This window comes from Heloderma suspectum, chromosome 3 (genome assembly GCF_057233095.1).
Source record: "Heloderma suspectum isolate Gila_16-S chromosome 3, 16-S_ref, whole genome shotgun sequence".
NCBI classification, from domain to species: Eukaryota; Metazoa; Chordata; class Lepidosauria; order Squamata; family Helodermatidae; genus Heloderma; species Heloderma suspectum.
This window is the reverse complement of record NC_139460.1, coordinates 296933477-296955186: the sequence shown is the minus strand read 5'-3', so window position 1 is coordinate 296955186 and position 21710 is coordinate 296933477. Positions and strand designations below refer to the sequence as shown.

General features: G+C 40.3%; 1 protein-coding gene across 5 annotated transcripts; it reads right to left on the bottom strand.

Moving 5' to 3' along the window:
- Positions 1-1266: 1266 nt before the first annotated feature.
- On the bottom strand, positions 1267-21710 carry LOC146351471 (lysosomal amino acid transporter 1 homolog). 5 transcript variants are annotated; one of them, XM_084847345.1, is made up of 10 exons: positions 21630-21710; positions 19480-19593; positions 17983-18038; positions 16108-16447; positions 13456-13585; positions 12176-12266; positions 9679-9803; positions 9253-9348; positions 7094-7279; positions 1267-3268 (listed from the first exon to the last, which is right to left on the bottom strand). In XM_084847345.1, the coding sequence occupies exons 4-10, from the start codon at positions 16287-16289 to the stop codon at positions 3170-3172; spliced, it is 909 nt and encodes a 302-aa protein (XP_084703471.1). In that variant the 5' UTR covers positions 16290-16447; positions 17983-18038; positions 19480-19593; positions 21630-21710; the 3' UTR covers positions 1267-3169. The 5 variants fall into 5 exon arrangements, with proteins under 5 accessions (XP_084703471.1, XP_084703474.1, XP_084703473.1 ...); XM_084847348.1 differs by having other exon boundaries at positions 1275-3268; positions 19472-19593; positions 21518-21710; XM_084847347.1 differs by having other exon boundaries at positions 1275-3268; positions 21518-21710.

Below are 21710 nucleotides of genomic sequence, written 5' to 3'. Positions count from 1 at the left end.
AGATGGTCCTTAGCTGTATTGCCCAAGGAAAATGGTCATATTACTGTCCATGTGATTCTGTGAATAGTAATTGTCCTAGAAGACCCAATTCAAGAAGTTTTGTCACTGCTTTGATTGGGTAGCCCAGATCAACCCAAATCTTATCTATCTCCAAGTTAAAGACTGTGCCACCTTTGCCCATTCAAAAGAGCAATATAAATAATACACACACTTTAAAAAACCAGATCTTTAATAGATCTAGCTAGAAATTCATACTGCAATGAAACAGCTCAGAAGCACTGTATATGCTAGAATATGTAGAAGGCAAGCATGTGAACAAGACCCACTCACACCACAGGGGAAGAACCCATAGAGGATCCAACCAAACCCTGTTCTCTCCCCCCTCCCCCGTCCACACACACACAGGTGCTGTGAATGGATCATGCCTATGTTAAATACATTTTCCATTTCAGAGTTAAATCAAAGCCCCAAAAGATGGTAGTGCATATTTGGTATTTGACAGGTTTCCTAAGGGTGCTTTCAGACAGACAGCTCCTAGCACTACCAGTCAAAAGGCATTGTGCACCTATTCCAGCCTTCCTATCTTAACAGATGTTTTTCTGGTAAGAAAAAAGATGGAAGCAGTGGGAAAACACGGTAGGGTTACAATGGGAAGATGTCATCATCTGGACCCCCTCGTAAAATTCCATGAACGAAACAGAGCAATTGCAGGATAAAAGGCTTGTCTGGAAGCACCGTATAATACTGCAACAGAAAAGTTGGATAGGAAAAGATTTCTCAGAAAAATGAAAAGGGAATATACGTTTTAAGTTCATGGAGCACATTCACTAATTTGTGTGTGTTTAAAGTTGTCCTTGGAATTTTAACGTGGAAAGCTGAACAGCTAACCGTGCACCCATATTAACTCCAGAAATTATGTAAGTTTTCTTAACTGAATGCACTCACGTAATATACTTCACTGGATGCAGAGACATCTGAAATAGAAATTAATAAACTCATTGTCATTAGTGGGAGTTCATGCCTACATGGCCACCTATTGTGCCAGACCACACTTCAAGATTGTATTAAGCAACTGTTAAAGTTACCAACTTGTGGAATTACGGCTCAGTGGGAAAATGTATTGCTTTCAGCACAACGCTATCCATGCTTATTCAGAGTATGTTGTATTGTGTTCAATTAGGCTTTCCACTAGGTAAATGTACATAGAACTGCAGTCTATCATTCTACAAACCCAGAAATATAGATTCAAGCTGAGGCTGACATTTCAAATTATTATGAACAAAAGCTTTATTCCCATTTTTCACCTATAGGCAGATGAATCCATATATACTAGAAAGTACTGAGGCCTGGTTTTTACACACACACACACACACAGCAGAATGAAGTGGTAGAATAAACTGTGCCATGCTTCAGGTTACAGATGAGGAATGCTAGTTTTCAATGATCCCACGTGTGTGTGTGTGTGTGAGATCCCTGCAAGTAAAATCTAGCATATCAAGGAGAAAGGTTCCAGAGCTCACTCCCTGTCCTTTTACCCAAGGGAACATTTAAAAAATATGGTTGTCTATCTGCAGCCTGAAATAGTACAACTCATTCCACCACCTTATTCTGCTGCATGTGTAGACCAGGGCATATTCCCACAACGCGGAAGGAATGGAGTCCCTGATCTTTATGAAGAGAAGCATGATCAGTTCTCAACCCATTTCCCACACCAGTAATTCCTGAATTAAGGTCACTCCCATGATCTAATGTGGCATGCCCATATTGCAACAGTAATTGCCAGATGCTGCTTGCAGTAGCCTGTCTCTGGAAGCTACTTCATCTCTTCTTCCTGGGCTGCTGTAGCTAAACTGACTGCATATGACACCATCTGTGCATGGCTGGAATAAAAGGGGAGCACACTGAATCACATCTGTGTTTCCCTACATCCAGCACATACACACAGCTGAGCTGGAGAACTACCAGCCCCTTCTCCTTGACCCTGCACAGGAGTGGGGAGGTATTTTCCGTGGGATGGCAGCTGGGGGAGAAGGGTTAACCCTCCCCACACATGGTGATCCTGGCAAAAATCACTTCCTATGTAGCAAAGAGGCTTTCTAAAAAGCTCCCATTGGCACCAATGAGAGCTTTTTTAAAAAGCCTAAATGCTATGCAGGGATGGGTGGAGCTGAGGAGCAGCAGTTGTGGAGGGAAAGGGGAGAAAGAGGGGAAATGATGTGGGAGTGTGTATGTTGGGGGGAGGGATAAATGAATGACAATGAATGGGGGGAATGGATGAGAGAGTGGATGGTGATAATCTTAAAATAAAAAGAGAGTGAGTAGTGGGGTAGATTGGCCCTGCCCCCCTCTGGCTTTGTCCCACCAACCACTGTCCCCACTGCCAGCATGTGGCCCCTAAAACATTCCCCACACAGGACAAATGTGGCCCTCAGCAGAAAAAAGGTTCTCACCAATGCTTTATTCATATTTCATGTAATGACCAGGCCTCCAATATATTATCATTGCGAACATTGTGAAATATTCTGTATGGTTGGCTTAAAAACTGAACAAGAGGAGGAATATGTCAAACATTTACAACTGCACAGTTGTGAGATGAGGAGACGCCATGATACTTTCTCTTCCTATTTTGGTTCTTTAGGCAAAACAAGAACGGACAAACCCAATAGCATAGAACACACTGAAAGAACTACAGTGTTGACTAAAGCCATGATATCACTGGCATAGCAATCATTTATCACACTGTTATAAACAATAAATATGTAACTGTAGATTTATTTAGGGATGAAAAAACTGGTTTTAAAAAAGATGTAAATTAAAAAAAATTGTAACTTGTGTCCAACCTTGCAATAATTGACATACATCTTCCTACACTGGGTAAATTCCATAGGATTTAGCACTTCTTAAAATCCAGTCACTGAAGATCACCCTGGAGCTCTTAGCACTTGTATTGTTTTCTTTTGTTGAGTCCCTAACAACTATCACCCTTTGCTTACAAAAAGTCTTCAAGACTTCAGAATGAAAACATTGGAACTAGATTTTGTCATACTTATGAGTGGACCTACTGAAATCAATGGGACATAAGTTAGTTGCCCCACTGATTTCAATGGGTCTATTCTAAGTATGGATCCAATCCATTATATGGGTATGTAACACTGACAAAATATAGATGTTAGGAATCTTCATTTATGAGCAAGGGTTCCACTTCCAAGGCCACCAAGCTGGGTCTTCTCTTGTTCCGTTTATGATACTTAATAAATTGTGCAGTTATCTGGATGTAAAGGTAAGGGGAATATTCATATCTTAAGACAGAAAGACAGCTTATGCAGTGTTTTTTCAAGTTAGGAGCAACAAAAGTGAACGTTCAAATTAGTCACCCACACTTCTCTTTTGATACTAGTTATTCCAAAATGTTTAGAATAAGTTTCATCCTGATAGTTCACATATAAAAGAAAAGGGGACCAAATAAACACACATTCTATCTGTGTATATATGTAAAATCATTCTGTATACACATACACTTTAGTTTTTTTAGAGAGGTTTCTATTTATACAAATATCTATATAAAATTTATACAATAATTTTATTGATCTAGAGCAGGGGTAGGCAACGTGGCACCTGTGGGCATCAATGCAACCCAGATATCTTTTTTGGCAGCCCTCAAGGTGCTTTACCCCTCTCACTTAAAAAAAAACAAAATAAAACACATGTTCTTACCAGCAGCTTGGATTGTTGTGAAATAGGTTTCTGTTGGTGCTGAAAATTGTGGGTTCAAAGGAGTTGTTTTGTGTGTTGGGACTCAGACCCCACCTCTGTTTGGTATTCATCTTTTGGGCAGGTTACTTGTTCTTTGCCACACCTCTCATGGCAGCCATTTTGTGGTGATGCCCAGGGCAGTTTCTCAAATTGCCAAATGTGCCCATGGCCCTCAAAGGTTGCCTACCCCTGATCTAGAGTTCCAAGTACTCTCACATGTGCAGCATGCTGTCTTTATCCTATTGCTATCAGTGGAGGGAGGAGATATACACTATCAAATCCATATGTAATCTGCTTCCTCTGCTGAGATTAAGTGGAAACTATTCCAAGTGGGGGAGATCTATGCATCCCACACCTGCAATAAATAACTGGATGAGGGCAGTTGATATATACATAAACCAATATAGAATAACTCCTTTACCTTCAAACTTCTGTTCTTATCTCTCAAATAACCAAACTCATCATCATTCTTAATAAGTGGGTATCAGTTTAACCTTATAAAGCTACAGCAGTCCTTTTATATAACTCATGGCAACGTCAGAAGTGCCAATTTGAATATTAAAACTGTTCCCCAGTAAGTATTATACAAATTTGTTTCATTCCTATTCTGAAATGATAAATTAAAAATACCACTGGGAAATATTAGCTTCTTGTCCTTTTGATATTTCCAGCCCACAGACACAACCACCTGTCCTCTGAATATATTAACATTAGTCTTGTTTGGACAAAGGGGGGAAGGGATGGCATTTCAATAAACTTCTTTTTGCTAAAAAAAGAAAAGAAAAAAAGTGCTGCTTCAAAATCATCCAAGGCACAAACTATGGTACATATACATTGCTTTGCTAAGAGAGAGAAAATACCGCAACCCCAAGCAATAGTGAAGTCAAGATTTTTGGCTACCCAAAAGCCTAGAAATGATCTTGGGATGCATCTTATAGAATTTGGACTAGAGGAAAAATGCATAGACAGACAATTAACAGAGCATCATAGATACTTACATAATCTTGGGAAGGCAACAACACAAAGATTAACAGTTTTAAGATACGGGGGGTGGGGTAGGGGTAGAACTAGTTAAAATGTTAAAGCAAATTACGTTTTAACCATTTCACTTATAATTATGACCTGGAGGTTCATAGACTGTTTATCAAATCTTTAGGTACTATTCTAGTTTTATGTAATAAGGAACTCAAGAGTCTGGAAATACATTCAAAATAAGATCTGGCCAGTTTGCAACCATGTGGTTTCAATATAAATCCAACTGGGGCACTCTATTAAGATTCAGTGCAGATTCTGAGCCAGTCACACAACAGAAAAAGGTGTGATGTTTGCTCATATATGCTGAGCTATTTCTGGGCAGGGATCTCCAGGTTCCTTTAGCTCTGTGTTGAGGAATATTAGGAAATGTGTAAGAAACACAGTGCCAAGGTTACTGGGGTCAAATACAGATTTTTGAAAGAAAATCCTCTCTGTGATAATGTTTCCAGCTAAAGCCAAACAGGCCAGGACATTGTTTAGCCCTTGTGGAAATAAAATCCTTTTTGTTCAAATTATGGCTAGAAGCCATGAACTCCAGAAGCTTGCCAATAGGCAAAATGACAGATCACCACAGTAGCAGAAAACAGTTTTTGTACCATAGTGAGGAACCATGGACTATATTAAGCCAGTAACTAGGATTCATTTACATTCAAATAAGATAAAAAAGAGCACAACCACATATTCATAATTCTTTCATATTGTCATGGCTGGTTCCACCAATGATTTGCTGGGTATATTCATGAACAATGTGCTAAACGTACCACAAAGCCAATGAATATGGGATAAGCAGTCTTTCTACACAAATACTGGGTGACTTCTACACCCTTTTCCACTTCATCATTGTCATGACAGGAACTTAAAAGAACATACAAACACATGATATTGTCTGATCTGCCATAGCCCTGTATCAAGTCAATTTTAATTATGTCAAAAAATTAAAACCCAGACTGCAAACTAGCTTTTGTTAATTATAACCAGTGTTGTTGGATAGGAAATGGCTATAAAACATGTAAAGCTCAAAGCACAACTCAGTTAAGCCAAACTACAGGGATTAAAATAAATGCAGCCCTCTGAAGTAAAATAATGTTTCTGAACTGAGGTATAGATTGGGCTGTAGACATGCATATTAAAACCCTAGGAAATGAATAAAGGGCCAATATTCAGTGATGTTCTTTGAGTTTAAAGAATCCCTTGTTACACTTCTCTACAACTTATGCTACATTTCTATAACATGGACAAGCAATGTCTAATACATTCCAATCTGTATCCAGTCTGGACTGTATTAGATTGCATGAAACTGAAACATGCAGATAAAAATCTGCTTCTCTGAGGAAACATAAGGGTTATCTGAAAATTCCTTTCTAAATTAGCAAGACACAGTAAAATATAGTAATACATATACAAAGAATATGAAATCAACCAATTCCTACAATTTAGTAAGGATTGTGCTTTTTCCCATCTGGAGAAGTGTTTTTTCCTTTGCACATTTTGCATGTGACTATATCGACTTATTGTGAGATCTTATCTTTCAACAGCAGCATGGGAAAGAGGACTGTTGCTGCTGTGTTACAGAAACCAGAAAAAGTGGGCTGAACCAAAACCAAAAAGAATGGAGCACACAAAGCCAATAAGTTGTAGTAGCTATTTACTAAATATTCCTGATGTAAATTATTCTAGAGTTATGATTTAAGGTTGTAATCATTTCCTTATTAAGTCTTTGATAATTAATCTGAAACAAAACTTTATGATAGAATTGTATAGTGTGAAGCACTCTATGTATTTTGCACTGTAATCGTATGTTTATTCAGAAACAGGCTCCACTAACTTTAATAGAAGTGAGTATAACAGCTGTACAGCTCAGTCCTATACATACTTACTCAAAGTAAAACTTGATGTATTCAGTGGGGCTTACCTCCCACAAAAATGTGGGCATACAATTGCAGCCTTCCCCCGACATAATTTTTCAAAACTATAGTTTTAAAACTATAATTTTTCAAGCATAGTGATGGAAGATACCTTTTCAAATCTTGTATATTAACAGATTGCACATAAATTCATGTTCCTAGCTTAACAAATAAGTGCATGCATATTGTTTTTGTTCCATGATGTAGCAAGTAAAATTGAGCAGGCCTGATCAGGCCAATCATTATCATCTAAAAATAATATCGATCACTGTTTCCCCATTACAAGTAAAAGCCTGAAAGCCTTTTCATAAAAAGGCTATTATCTCACTATTTGTCTGCAAAATCCTATTTATCAAGAGGTTTCTGTAAAACTACCAGTTTTCATTAGAAAAAAAGGATACAAGAATATCTAGAAACAAAACTCCAAAGCTCCCAATGAGCCAAGGAAGATGATGCCAGAAGTAAAGACTTATGAGATATTGTGTTGCAGGCATCTTTAATACAATACTTAGACCGTAGGTACAGTTTCCCATCATGGCTAAGGCAAACAACAGGTAAGATGTGCCTTCTGTGGATCTTCTTTGGAACTAAAAGGTAACATGTAAAAGATGAGTTACAGCAAAAGGACTCACTTTTTTTTTTTTTTTTTTACACGTATGGCTAGAAATGAATTATAAACTTGGAATCCCATGGTGACCATTGTGGCCACCAGAAGCCTCTGAGCACGTATTCCCTTCTGTCCCTTCTAACAGAAAGATGGGAATTACATCGAGTCATGCCACTGGTCCATCTGGCTCAGCACTGCCTACACTGACTAGCAGTGGCTCTCTGGGGCTTCAGTCATTCCCTGCCCTACCTGGACATGTCAGGAATTGAACCTAAATAGACAGACCTTAACCAGAATAGACAAAGAATCCTAAACAGGGAACCTCTTCAATCTTTATGAACTTTGGAGTACCATAATTCCTTCTAATATCAAACTGAGTTTCTCCATACTTGTAGAGCTCCAGCCCAAACCATACCACCCATACATGAGAGAGAGGTATCGGCAGACTTGGGATGACCCTACAATGTGCAGATATGCAAAAAAAAAAATCTTTGGAAAAAAACTTAAGGGGGCTGAGTGCAGGGAAAAAAACTCATGTTGCTCATGCTGGCTGAGTGGAGGGAAAGCTCATGCTGGCTGAGTGGAGGGAAAAAAACTGTCAGAAAGGGGAACAGAATTGAGTGCCTGGAAAGGGAGGAGACACATATGATATACAACAGCCTTCCCCAACCTGGTGCTCTCCAGATGTGTTGGACTGTAACTCCCATAATTCTCAGTTGCTGGTCATGCTGCATGGAAATTATGGGAGCTGCAGCATCTAGGGGACACCTGGCTGGGGAAAGCTGATATACAACAAGGGTTGAAAGTACCATCTCTTTGTCTGGACAGATCAGTTCCCGGTTCACACTCAGAAACTATTTAGCATGTCCCAAGGGACAGAACAGAAATCTGCCCATAGAAATAATGGAAAAAATCTAAGATTTTAATGTAACAGAGATTGGACACCAGTGTGTCCCCCCAACAAAAAATATCAAAATGTTTGGAATTTGGGGGGCGGGGATACAAAATGGAAACTTTCCCTACCAAACAGCTTAGCATGCTCCTTGGTTGGTCACAGAACACTGACTAACTGGGGGTGGGGGGATGTTGGAGGGGGAATATTATGGAGTGGCTTGAATCCAGTTCTTGGTCCAGTTTTTTCATAATTGGTGAAATGTATCAATCTACCTCTCAAGAAGCCAAATATAAATGTAACACTAGTCCACTGTTAAAACCAAATGATCTCTGCAGACTCAGAAATCATTCTAAACATATTTCATAACCCACAAACATTTAGTGACAGCTTTGCTTATTTGATAATTGCTACTTCAATCTAAATTACAAACTTCTCAACTTGGCAAACCTTTATTTTGACTTATAATTGGGGTCTCATTCCCACTTCTCAGAAGAAAAGGATATTAAAAGTTGCTCTAAAGCATCAAAATAGTCTGTGAAATGTTTTTTTCCCCCCAAACACAGAATAACTTGACATTAGGATGGCAGACACGGAATTTCAATAGCCAGGACCTAGACCAGCACAAGTGGCTGCTCTATTCATACATGGGAGACTTTAAAGCACCCCCCTGTGTCTCCTCAAAAGACCACTCCCTAGATTGGAGGGCTCCTCAAAATGGCACCCTATAAGGTAGGGGTGGGCAACTTGTGGCCCTCCAGATATTTTGGCTTATTTCTCCCATGATCCCTCACCATTGGCTATGCTGGCTAGGGCTGATGGGAGTTGTAGGCCAAAACACATGGAGAGCTTCAAGCTGCCCACTCCGGCCATAAGGTGTGAAAGGCTGTTGTCTGAAGAATTCCTTGCCTCCAGTAGAAGCACCTTCCATTTGTGGTGTATTTCACTTTATATTAATATTAGTGAGCAGAGATTATGTATGGGATTGTAACTGATCATCCATTTTATCCATGAATTTTGTGGGTGGAATGCACTATCCTGAAAATAAATAATAAACTTACATTTTTGTACAGCTGAGGAATTCTAGATCCCAAGTAAAACACACACGAGATATAGCCGCAAACAAAGCCTGACACCTCAATCATGCCATGAGACTTCTGAAGATTAAAAAAAAAAACAGGAAAAAAACCTTCAATATTTGCAGATGTTTAGTACAAAGGATGTAGTGCTCCCTCCTAGATTGTGGACAATACCCATTATTATGAATTAAAACAGTAAATTAGGAAATCCATTTTAAAAAATTGAAAACGTAAACAGTTAAAACTGAAAACTAAGGATACTACTTAGTATTAGGATATTAACTACTGAGAATTTCTGATCCATACTACCTCCTGGATTAAGATCATTACAAAAAAAAAAATCCAAGCACTGAGTTCATAGAAACTACAGAAAACAAAGGCTCCTCAGGATATAAAACTAGGTTATACCTCACTTGCTCCTAAAACAGTGTTCCGGACTTGGTTTCGTAGCAGCAGCTGACTGGGTAAAATCATGCACAGTGTTATGCACATCAAGACCCAGGTTATACAACAATTCTTCAAATTTATACCACCTTGAAAGACAAATGAAAATTAGGGACAACTAAGTATTCCATTGTTGCTTATAAAGAAATCCAATATTTGTTTGCAATGTAAATAAAATAAAATATGCAATAAAATATGCCACACATGATATCATATATCTAAGCCAGGATACAAATGGGTGTGAGTAGGTGCCCCGTTAATGTAAAGGGTTTTTAAACCTTCAGTGGCAGCCTCTTCCTTTCCAAGTTTGGAGTCCCTCCAGAGTGGAACCCGTAAGGACAAGGGGCAGCTATCAGAAGGAATTTTTGCCCTTTCCTCTGTACTCCGAGACCTGGTTTGCATGACCTCCACAGCCCACTGTGGCTTATTAGCCACAGTGGATTGCGATGCCCACGGGGGCCACATTGCTGATCCAAGCCCCCGCAGCCACTGCTTCTTGTGTTGTCTGAACCTGGCAAGAGTGGCTTGTTGGGGTGGTTAACAAACCACCCCACAATTCTACAACAGGCTATGCTTCTGGGTAGCTTGTTAACCACCCGAACAAGCCAGGCTCACTGGGTCTGGATTACACAAGAAGCTGTGCCTGGCGAGGCTAATTATGCAAATCAGCTGGCTCATCAGAAGGTTCCTCAGCTCCTCCTCGCTTTCAGCCATCAAAGTGGTATCATCTGCATATCTGAGATTGTTAATGTTTCTTCCAGCGATTTTAACTCTAGCCTTGGCTTCATCAAGCCCAGCACGTCGCATGATGTGTTCTGCGTACAGGTTGAATAGGTAGGGTGAGAGTATACAACCCTGCCGTACTCCTTTCCCAATCTTAAACCAGTCCGTTGTTCCGTGGTCTGTTCTTACCATTGCTAATTGGCCGTTATACAGATTCCTCAGGAGGCAGACAAGATGACTTGGTATCCCCAACCCACCAAGAACTTGCCACAGTTTGTGATGATCCACACAGTCAAAGGCTTTAGAATAGTCAATAAAACAGAAATAGATGTCTTTCTGAAACTCCCTGGCTTTCTCCGTTATCCAGCGGTTATTGGCAATTTGGTCTCTAGTTCCTCTGCCTCTTCTAAACCCAGCTTGTACATCTGGCAATTCTCGTTCCATGAACTGCTGGAGTCTACCTTGCAAGATCTTGAGCATTACCTTACTGGCATGTGAAATAAGTGCCACTGTTCGATAGTTTGAACATTCTTTGGTGCTTCCCTTTTTTGGTATGGGGATATAAGTTGATTTTTTCCAATCTGGTGGCCATTCTTGTTTTCCAAATTTGCTGGCATATGGCATGCATCACCTTGACAGCATCATCTTGCAAGATTTTAAACAGTTCAGCTGGGATACCGTCATCTCCTGCTGCCTTGTTATTAGCAATGCTTCTTAAGGCCCATTCAACCTCACTCTTCAGGATGTCTGGCTCTAGCTCCCTGACCACACCGTCAAATCTTTCCCCGATATTATTATCCTTCCTATACAGATCTTCCGTATATTCTTGCCACCTTTTCTTGATCTCTTCTGCTTCTGTTAGGTCCTTGCCATCTTTGTTTTGGATCATACCCATTTTTGCCTGGAATTTACCTCCGATGTTTCTAATTTTCTGGAAGAGGTCTCTTGTCCTTCCCATTCTATTATCTTCTTCCGCTTCTGCGCATTGCTTGTTTAAAAATAATTCCTTATCTCTTCTGGCTAACCTCTGGAATTTTGCATCTAATTGGGCATATTTCCCCCTATCACTGTTGTCTTTGCTTTCCTTCTTTCTTGGGCTGCTTCCAGTGTCTCAGCAGACAGCCATCTTGCCTTCTTGGTTTTCTTTTTCTTTGGGACGTTTTTTGTTGCCGCCTCCCGAACAATGTTGCGAACTTCTGTCCATAGATGTCTACTCAGAAGTAAATCTCACTGAGTTCAATAGGGCTTCCTCCTTTACTATCCAGTCATTATCTAGGTTCTTCGAGTTTTACCTTTTTAAAAAAAGAATCAGCCCCTCGTTCTCCCTCTCTTGTTTAATGCCAATGGAAGTAAGCGTGTGTGTGTGTGTGTGTGTGTGTGTGAGAGAGAGAGAGAGACAGATAGACAATCATCATTGTACCCTCTTCTAAAACTAGAGTGCTAGATGTAGAACCCAACCTGCAAGAACATTTAGAGTTTAAGCTATCACATAGTCCCAACATGCTACTTAGAGCATACAGAAGACTTAAGTAATTTAGGGTGCAATCCTATGCATGTTTAGAGAAAGAAAAGTCCTACAACTCCTAGCATTCCCCAGCCAGCCATGGGGAATGCTGGGAGTTGTAGGGCTTTTCTCTCTCTAAACATGCATAGAATTGCGCCCTTAAAGTATTATGGGAAAAAATAAAGGAGCGGAGAACTCCACACTATTGCAAAAGTCTCTATTCAAAAGACTCACATTTTGTCACCTTCTCATTCTTTAATTTATAGTAGACAAACTGGGATATCATAATTATGTCCATGTTAATGTAAAAAATGGCAGTGACACTCTGAAAAAGACAAGAAGAACGATGCATAATTTATAGATCTCAACTGGCAAGGGATATGCGAGCCTCAAACTCCTGCTCCAATACCTCATTGATTACTCTTCTTTTATGGGGAGAAGCTTCAGTAGGATTCCTGTAGATGACCTCAACAAACATGTATATTTATGTGAATTAGACAGCTAACCAGGTTAGTATAAGAGTATGTATGAATCTTCTGGAACTTTTATTCTGCCCAATTATGGTTTCTGTGACATTTGAAAGCTTGCATACATATGTACCAACCTACATTTATTTATACCATGCCTGCACACATTTAGGGCCCCCTGAAGCCCTCCCTAGCTATTTGCAAACCCCTGGGATAATTCCAGAAATCTCGTATTTGTGTCCTTTCCCATCTCTGAATCCACAGAGGGAAAGGAGCAATGTGGACATAGTAACAAAGGAATTCTGATTCCTACACCTACTAATGCCTATCAAATGTGGTGTAGGAATCAGAATTCCTGTGTCACTATGTCCACATTGCTCCTTCCGCTCTGTAGATTCAGCGATATGTGGCAGAGTTGGTGGCAGCTTCCCCAGCCTGTTGCAGCCAGCCAGCCAATCATGCCATGACTCATGGCCTACCTTTATCTGAGACACCCTCAATGTGTGAAAATCTACTGAGGAAGAGTAGAGGTAAGGAAAGAGAAAAGCAGCAGGGAAAATGGAATTAACAGAGACGGGGTTCTCAGAGACTAGGGTATGTTTTATAAAGGGAGTAACATGAAATGCAAAGAAACTTGTGGTGCAGAATGCTATGAAATGCAGAGAGAAAGTGGGGGTGATAACAGAGATAGGGCTGCAGAAAGATCTCTGGGTGGAAAATGAGCAAAAGATGCAGTAACAGAAATGGGATTACAAAGATAAATAGAAGAGAGAGCACGATGTGAGGTGTAAAGATAAGAGGAGGGAAGGTTAACAGAGACGTTCAGAGATAACTCTGGTGGTGCAGAGAGAGAGAAAGCAAGCATGCTATGGAGTGCAAGGAAAAAAGGGGTATTAACAAAGCATGGGATAAAAAGAAATCACAAAATTAAAACTGAAATAAACCACTTTTTCATTGTTTAATATAGTCTTCTTGAGTTAGTAAAAAATAATGCAAAAGTGACCCTCAGGTCTCTATGAAGCCAAATATTTGAAGCTGACTACTTACCTGTATTGGAAGTTGATGTGTCAAATAGCACCCAATAAAATTGGTGAGGTCTCCTGAAATCCAGCACAGCAAAAAACCTAATGAGAGTGCTTGGTCCACTTTTCCATTCTGATAGGCAACATAGAGTTGACTGGTGGGGGGAAAAATCAGACAACTGAGAGAATACCAGCTGTGGCAATATGCAGAATAATGGGAGTGGACTGCTCAAAAGATACCTTACAATAAACATTTTCAATTTTTAAAATTATTTTTATGTTCATATGATGATGATGATGATGATGTTGTATTAATATTGCTGTGATTATTTATTTCTATGCTGTTAACCACTTTGTGTATCCTAGTGGAAGAAAAGTGGGGATTTAAAAAAAATACTGTAAGATATGTTTTCACTTATCTAATCTACCCATTGCAAGGCAACACTTCAGTTGCCTTTCACAGAAAAGTGACCCTGAAAAAACAAATACATACAATCATACTTTAAAAATGGCTATGGTCACACAAAGCTCTCGTAACAGACTTAAGACCTTTATTTGAGACTTCGAATTGTAAAATTGTTCATGAACCTCATTATCAAAACACCCTACTCTACAGAAAATTGACACTTTTAATGACAATACCCCCTTGTGAACAAGGGAACCAAATGCTTTGTAATGGAGTTTTTTTCTGCGCAAATTTCCAGTTGATTCAGTAAGTTACAGGTTTCCTACAAGGTAACAAACTTCAGGATGAATTCCATTTAACTTAGCCATTTTCCCCATTCTTGGATTTCCTGCTGTTGCCAGCCTACATACTTGAAATGAATGCACAGAGACTAAGCTGCAACTGAAGAAGCAATAACTGGTGCATTGGGAGCAATCCAGGGGAAAAAATGAATGGGAATTTTACCATTGATTTCAAATGGGATATGGATTGTCGCCAACAATTTTAACATCTTCTTACTTCCAGAGAACATTGGCTGAAAGCTGGACTAACTAAGGATACAGTGGTTTAATGTTCTATCTGATATATGCCTACGCAGAAGTGAGTTCCACTGAATTCAATGGGACTTACTCACAGGTGAAGTGTGTACAGGATTGCAGCCTTAATCTATTTGTTAAGTAAATATGAAGACAACTTTTAGTAAAGTAAGCCAAATTTGTCTCCCCTTCTCTCTCTTGAATGTAATATTGATTGTACTCATTTTCATAGAATCATAGGGTTGGAAGGGGCCTACAAGACCATCGAGTCCAATCCCCTGCTCAGTGCAGGAAGCCTGATTCCCAGGTGGTCTCCCATCCAAGTACTAACCAGGGCTGACCCTACTTAACACGGAGCAATATGCTCTGCAAATCTTCTCTCATTTGTTCGCAAAATAAATTTGTGGAGATGGTGACTAGTATTTGTTGCCCAAGTAAGGGAGGATAGGAGATAAGCACCAAGTGAATTCATGACTGAGAAAAAGTGTGAACCTATACCTCCCAAATCCAAGACACTAGGCTGTGGATCACATGGCTTACGTCATCATGTAGAGTCTGGCCCGGTTTGCATGTAACGTGAAGCTACCATGAGTGAATTTCCCTGTGGGGCTTCTCATTGTGGTGGCCACTTGGAATATTTGAGGGGTTCTGTAGGTTCTCATTACATGTGACTCAGGAGAGGGTGGGTTCTTGGGGTGGTTGACAAGCCACCCCCAACCGTAAAACAGCCCATGGGTTCTGGGTCAACCACCCCAACAACCCACCCGCACTGGGTTCACACGTAATGAGAAGCCGCAGCGGCAGGTGCTTGGGTTGCCAACTTGGTGTCTGCAGGCACCTCAATCCACTGTGGCTAATAAGCTGACCAGGTGTCTCTCTCACACACACATGCTAGGGAGCAGGGACCAGAAAGAGTTAGTGAATACACAGCACCATACATATGCCCCACATGCAGCAAGTATGGTTTGTTTGCTTAATTAATTAATTAATTAATTAATTTCTATACTACCCTTCAGGATACAACATTACACCATTGTTGCAGCCAGTTTCCCTGTTCCAAGAGAAAACAGGAGGAAATATTACACTGTTGCCATTGCAGCAAAGGGTGGATTCAGGTGACTTAAAGCTCTGTTGTAATCCTTTTAAGTCCAACCAGATCAAGATTGCTTTACCTGGTACATCTCATGTGCAACAACAAAAACTATAATAAATGATAATGTAACGATGGTTCAGTCTGCAGAACTTTCTATCTGCTATACGCTACTAGCTTCACTCATGTGAGAGTCTCCTTGCTGTCAAGTGAAGCAACCTAGGTGCATTAGTTTGTCATTTGAATGGGCAGAATGAAGCCTGTATGATACATTGCCCTCCCCATTGTGTGAATGATGCACTCATACACCCATGTGTCTAATGATGGACAGATCAAAGGAGAAGGGGTGATGTGTTTTTATGTGCTCCAAATAGCACAGATTAGTGTCAAGTCACCACAACAGTAGAGTATAGCAAGCTAATTTGTCAACCATCAAATATTGCTTTAAACAGGAGAAACATGCAGCTTTGGCATATCCTATTTATACTATGCAGATAGAGACAAAAATGCATCAAAGAATAAACCAAAAAGGCAGCTTCTGAGAAGAGCTTCAGGCAAGATTACTCATGTATGAATCTGAAAAGTATTTAAAGATTTTAAACTCACGGTAGTGCAGCAAACAGAAAACAGACAATGGAGATCAGGCCTATGATAACACTCCAATACTCCCACACATTCCCGACACATTCTTCAAGAAGATGCCAAATCCAGGGTGTTCCATTTAGACACAATCGCCTATCCTCCACTGGGGAGATATTAAAAGCATGCGGATGCTGCTGAAGAGCCATCTATTCAAGTCCAGGGATATTATTTCAGAAGTTGGCTCAGTTTTGAACCCCATGCAAATCCGTTTACCAATTCTGAATATTCTCTCTCCCCCTTCAAAGCTCCCACATCCAGATGGATGATTTGGTACAACAATTTCTTTCCAATCTCACTGAAGGGCCTGCCAAATTCAAAGAAAATAAAATACATCCAGCATGAATACATCAATTTAAAAGACAAATCCAGCTAATTATTCTATTTGGACACATATGAAAGGCAAACTCAAAGCAAGAAAGAAAATTTAAAATATAGACATTAACCCACAGCAGTTGAGTATTCTTATGCTGATAGAAACTAGCCAGTTTCCTACCTCCCAAAACAAGACAATCAAGAGAGAACAGTAAAATGGTAATAAAGTTGTAGCTGCTGAAGTGTCCACTGTAGTAAAATTGTAGTGAACACTACTCCATCTTTAACAGAATGACATAAATATGACTATAAATGACAACATTAACAACTGCATCAGAGTAAGAGAAGGTAAACACTTATCAGACAAATGTTGGAACTGCTTACAACCATTTTCCTTAATTGAATTTGCTACACTGTACATAGTGTATATTTCATGTTATCTCCCAGAGGCCATTACTTAACGCTAATGACATGGGGGAGGGGGGAGAAGAAGCCTCATCTTTGCCTGGAAACAAGCAGTTTCTGTCTCCATCCCCTTTCTTGCCCCCCAGATCTTTCAATGAATAGGATAGGGCTCAATCCACCAATAAATTTTCCTGTACAAGCCACATGGAAGTGAATAGGAGCTACCATGTTCTTGCATGGCTCCCATTAATTTCAATAATGTGTGCATCTAAGAACTTTCTAGTGTATTGCAGCCACAATTGACTTGTTGCTAATTATTTTTATTCTAACTGTTGTAAATGTTAGATTTGGAGGTGATATTTGATGCATTTGATATTAGTTGTATGACATTTGTAAACTTGTTTTGGAATGTTTTACTTTCTTCTCATTTATACAGCCCATTTCTTCTCATTTATATAAATGAGTTTCTTCTCATTTATATAGCTTCTCTATACAGCCCATTCATACAGATCTGTATGCTGTCTATGTAACTGTTTTTCACAATAAAATAATCAATGACCCCGATACAAAGAAAAAAAATTAAGGGCACAATCCTATGGCTGCTAGTCAGTGGCTAGATGGCCATAGGATGAGAACTGACCTCCACCCCCTCCCACGCTGCCTTGTAAGCAGCATGGAACAGCCCCGTGCTTGGAAGAGGAGTGTAGAGCAGCAAAAATGGGGTGTTCCTGGGGGCATGTCAGGGTGGGGAAGTCGGAAATGCTGGTACGACACATCCCATGTGCCATCTGGCTGCCACTTCCCGCGCTCCAAGGTCCCATGGCTAGACAGCTGAAATCAGCTGTCTAGCCATAAATGCAGGGCGGCTGAAGCGCGTAGGGGATGATCCCCTCCGTGCTTCTGCTGCCCTGCATTGGATAAGTGGTCACCTCCAAGTTTGGAGGTGGCCGCCTATCCCGACAGGATTGCGCCCTGAATCACATTAAAATGTTAGTACCTTTGTGATGTGAACAAGTATGCATTACAGCGTGAAATAAATTAATGCCCCATATATAAGATCATATCTTTATAATCCTTGTTAATTAATATGGAATAATTACCAGCCATTGGTTCCATACTTACAATCACAGATACGGATTAAAAATGATGCTCTGCAATCCAATCTTTTGCCAGCTTGACTGTAAATAAAGAGTGGCTAAGGGTTTTTAAAGAGTAATAACCACATTAAGTGATCTGAATATGAATCCTAGGTGACTAATTTCACTGCAAATTAAAGTCAGGATTTGAATCTGAACCTTTGGAGTTCAAAAATTATTTTAATGAAATATGAGATGGTTTGAAAGGTAACAACAATATGTCTTACATTGCTGGTACTTCCCCAAATTCACATCTATATTAAGTATTATAAAAAAAGAGAAATCATTACAACACTTTGCAGCACAGTAACAACCATGCAGAGAACGGCATGTCTGGGAGGCTGGACAATCGGGTAAGGGTGCTGGTGGCAGAGGAATCATGTGCCGACTAGCAAGTGCAAAAGGGGAGGGGAAGGATGAAGTGAGGGACTGGATGATTCTCTAAGATTTTATAGCACTAAGAATTACACACATCAATAAGCTGATCTCTGTTTCATATCCTTGCCGAGTCCATAAGGACTCATGAGCCTCAATCTATATATCAAAAATATATATATACAAAATATGGGCCACTTTATCTGCTGTAAAGAGAAAGCCATAGCAGAGAGGAACATGGGATGGGATACTTGGGGCAACAAGAAGCAGTGAGCACATAAAAAGTGGGATTCATGGGGACATCCTTTGCTTCTGTATGGCTTCCAGAGTATAGATAGCCTTTACTTTAAAAGCTTTTATCTATAAATGTGAGAAAGTTAAAATGGTAGGATTTCAGGCGTTTATTAGATGAAGTTTATTCTGTATGGCAGAAATGAGATATTAGACTTATGGTATCTGGTTTTGCTAGAATCTAGAGGTTATCAGATGCAAAATGGTGGCTCAGCAGGTGAAGCTAACTACCTATTGCACTCTAAGAGCCATATGTTAGGATGACCTCCAGATACTTTTTACTGTTGCTATGTTTAAGAACTGGGAGTCAAAAACCAGTACTGATCTACTGGAAATTATCCCAGTGATCTACCAAAAGATCTCAATCAACATAATGTGCAACAACCCCACTTTTCAAACCAAAGGCACAATTTTTTCATAAATGATTGTTATATATTTTCTATACACAAAAGCAACAGTTGTTACATACTCCTTTTTTACTTAACTTTATTACCTTATAGTGCAATCCTATTCATGTTTACTCAGAAATACATTCTATTGAGTTCAATGGCTTAGCTTACTCCCAGCTAAATAAGTACAGGATTGTGGCCTTAGTTCCTTTACAAGTTTCCACTCCGCCACACATTAAGGACTTCAACAATTAAGAAAAAAAATCACACCATGTTTTTTCCCTGACCCTTTTCAGAATTTGAAATGGGAGACAAAGAATGTGAAATTGGAAAAAATCCAAGATAACAGTCATAAAACTAAAATACTAATACAGTGTGGGGAGGAAAATCAATGCAATGCATTATTAAAGTAGAACTCACTTCATTACCTCGGGGCCTGCATGTTCCTGGGAGGCCTCTGTGGTAGCTCTAACAACACAATGTGGTACATGTTGAAGCATCAAACTGGCAGTTAATATTGGTGGAAATTAGCATCATGTGACCTGGGAAAAAGGAGCACATTTTGGGTTAGTCAAATGAATGCCTTGACTATGGTATTATTCGGTATTGACTAGGAGAATGCCTGAATATCTGCAGTCATCTTTGCACTTTACTTTTCACATTTAACCTGACGTTTCTAGACATTAACCAGCAGCGGTTATTAGAGCAAGCAAGCAGTTCAAAAGGGAATGGGATTGTACAGGTAAGCTTACAATCCTCAGGAGACCGAAGGTCTGGCCTTTAGCCTCTTGCTTGCACAACATCTCTTCTGATGCATGTTATTCTGTTGTTTGTTGCTAGTTAACATTTATGCAACACCAGCATAAACAATGAGCCAAACAGTGAGCTTAGTATCACTGAAAGCTTTTACAGAAAACCTGTCAGCTGTTCTCATAGCCAAGCCATCCAAATGCTTTCCATCAAGTTTAAGGCCTTACATAGCTGGGGTTCACTTCAAGAGCTTCATGCAGAAGGCTCATCTTCCAGGCATGTTGGAGATTCAAAACTTATCATTTTAGAAATTAAGAAACATCCAGCTCCACCGACACTGGACCAGAAAATGCAAGTGATATACGCAGAGAGGAACACATCTTGCAAGGGAGCATCCTACTATGACACAAACAGCAGCGCATGGGTAACTGGTGAAACTGACCTATAAGCATCCTTCCACCACTGTTTAACTATGTTAACTATGAGCATACACAGGTAACTAACTAATCTAGGGTAGTCAACTTTCTTCTGGAAGAGTTCCTTTAACTTTTTAAGAATATTAACATTTATACAGCAGTTCAGAATGCTCAAAGTGGTTGACGTAATTTTCTCAGCAATCTTCAAAACATCCCTATAAGGCAGGTCAGTGTTGTAATTACCATATTGCAGCTATGGGGGGAGGCTGAGGGGGCAAATGGCTTGCCTCCAGCATCCCAAGTTCATGGCTGAGGCAAGACTTGAACTAGGGATCAGCTGGTTCAAAGCCCACATGCTTAGCCACTACATGTCACAGTGCTCACTCTTGGCTGTGTGACTCGCAACACTTGAAGAGGTGACCCTTATTTAGGCACAGAGGTGAACACAGAAGAAAACTTCCCCTGCTGGTTTTCCACTTGTGTCACACAGTTAGCAAAGAAAAGCAGTCCTACCAGAAGAAAAATTGGCAACATAGCCCTTTTCGAACAACCAGGGCAGGAGTGGGAATGTGTATGCATGTGTGCAGAGAGAATCATTCATGCCTCCTGTGTCCACTCCAGACATCCACACATTTATTTGATCTTATGAATGGTGCCTATGAATTCAGGAACAGGGAAGAGTGAATGTGAAGCCGGACCTTCCCTCTCCACAAGTTCACTGTTTGTATGAAAAGGGCTATCAGCGTTAAATGATCTTAAACATACTGAAGGGGAAGGGAAGATGGAGCGATGACACAAAAAGATGCTAAACCCCCGAAGCCAGTCACTAGACCCTGTGGAGAAAGGATGTTAAACAAAACATAACGAATTTCAGCCTGATTAAGAGTTCTGAAGAACTAGAGAGCTCACTCACGATTTTATGCCCTTTTCATCGGTGCTATTAATCATATTGTGGCTTTTCCTAATAGACCCACAGGGCTACCTACCTACAATCTTCGAGAAGGGGAAGTCCTCTGTCTCTTTTAAGATTTCATTATTTTAAATATTTGTGTCGTACTTTATATTTTTACCTGTCATATGGCATTATGGTGTTGTTGTTGTTTTTAAAAAAAACTGTTTGTAATCCGCCCAGAAAACACTCGTTATTGGGCGGATTAGAAATGTAATAACAAATAAATACCCACCGCCCACCCCCGTTCCTCTTCGTTTCCCTCTCCGTCCTCCATTACCGCCCCCGAGGTGTGACGAGGCCCCCGAAGCACCAGCCTCAGCCCATCCCCAATACTACAGAGAAACCCACCCCTCATCCCCGCGTCCTTTTCTCTCCCTCGCCCCCAGCAAAGACAAACAGCTGAACGGAGCGTGCGGGCTCGTCCCGCCGCGAAGGGCACCCCAGCGGCCGCCTCCGTTACCGTTGAACTAGCGCGGGCGGGGGAACCGGCTGCGCCGGCCGGCAGGCCGCTTCCTTCCTTCCTTCCTCCCTCCCTCGGCCT

Bases quoted from the DNA above. Each gene is read 5' to 3' on its own strand.
- LOC146351471 (XM_084847345.1), bottom strand. From the start codon at position 16,289: ATGGCTCTTCAGCAGCATCCGCATGCTTTTAATATCTCCCCAGTGGAG. The intron at 9,349-9,678 runs GTATAACCTAGT...TTTAATCTTCAG, and splicing joins CTGTTTTAGGAGCAAGTGAG to AAGTCTCATGGCATGATTGA. The intron at 3,269-7,093 runs GTATCCTTTTTT...CTTTACATCCAG, and splicing joins TTTTGTTTCTAGATATTCTT to ATAACTGCACAATTTATTAA.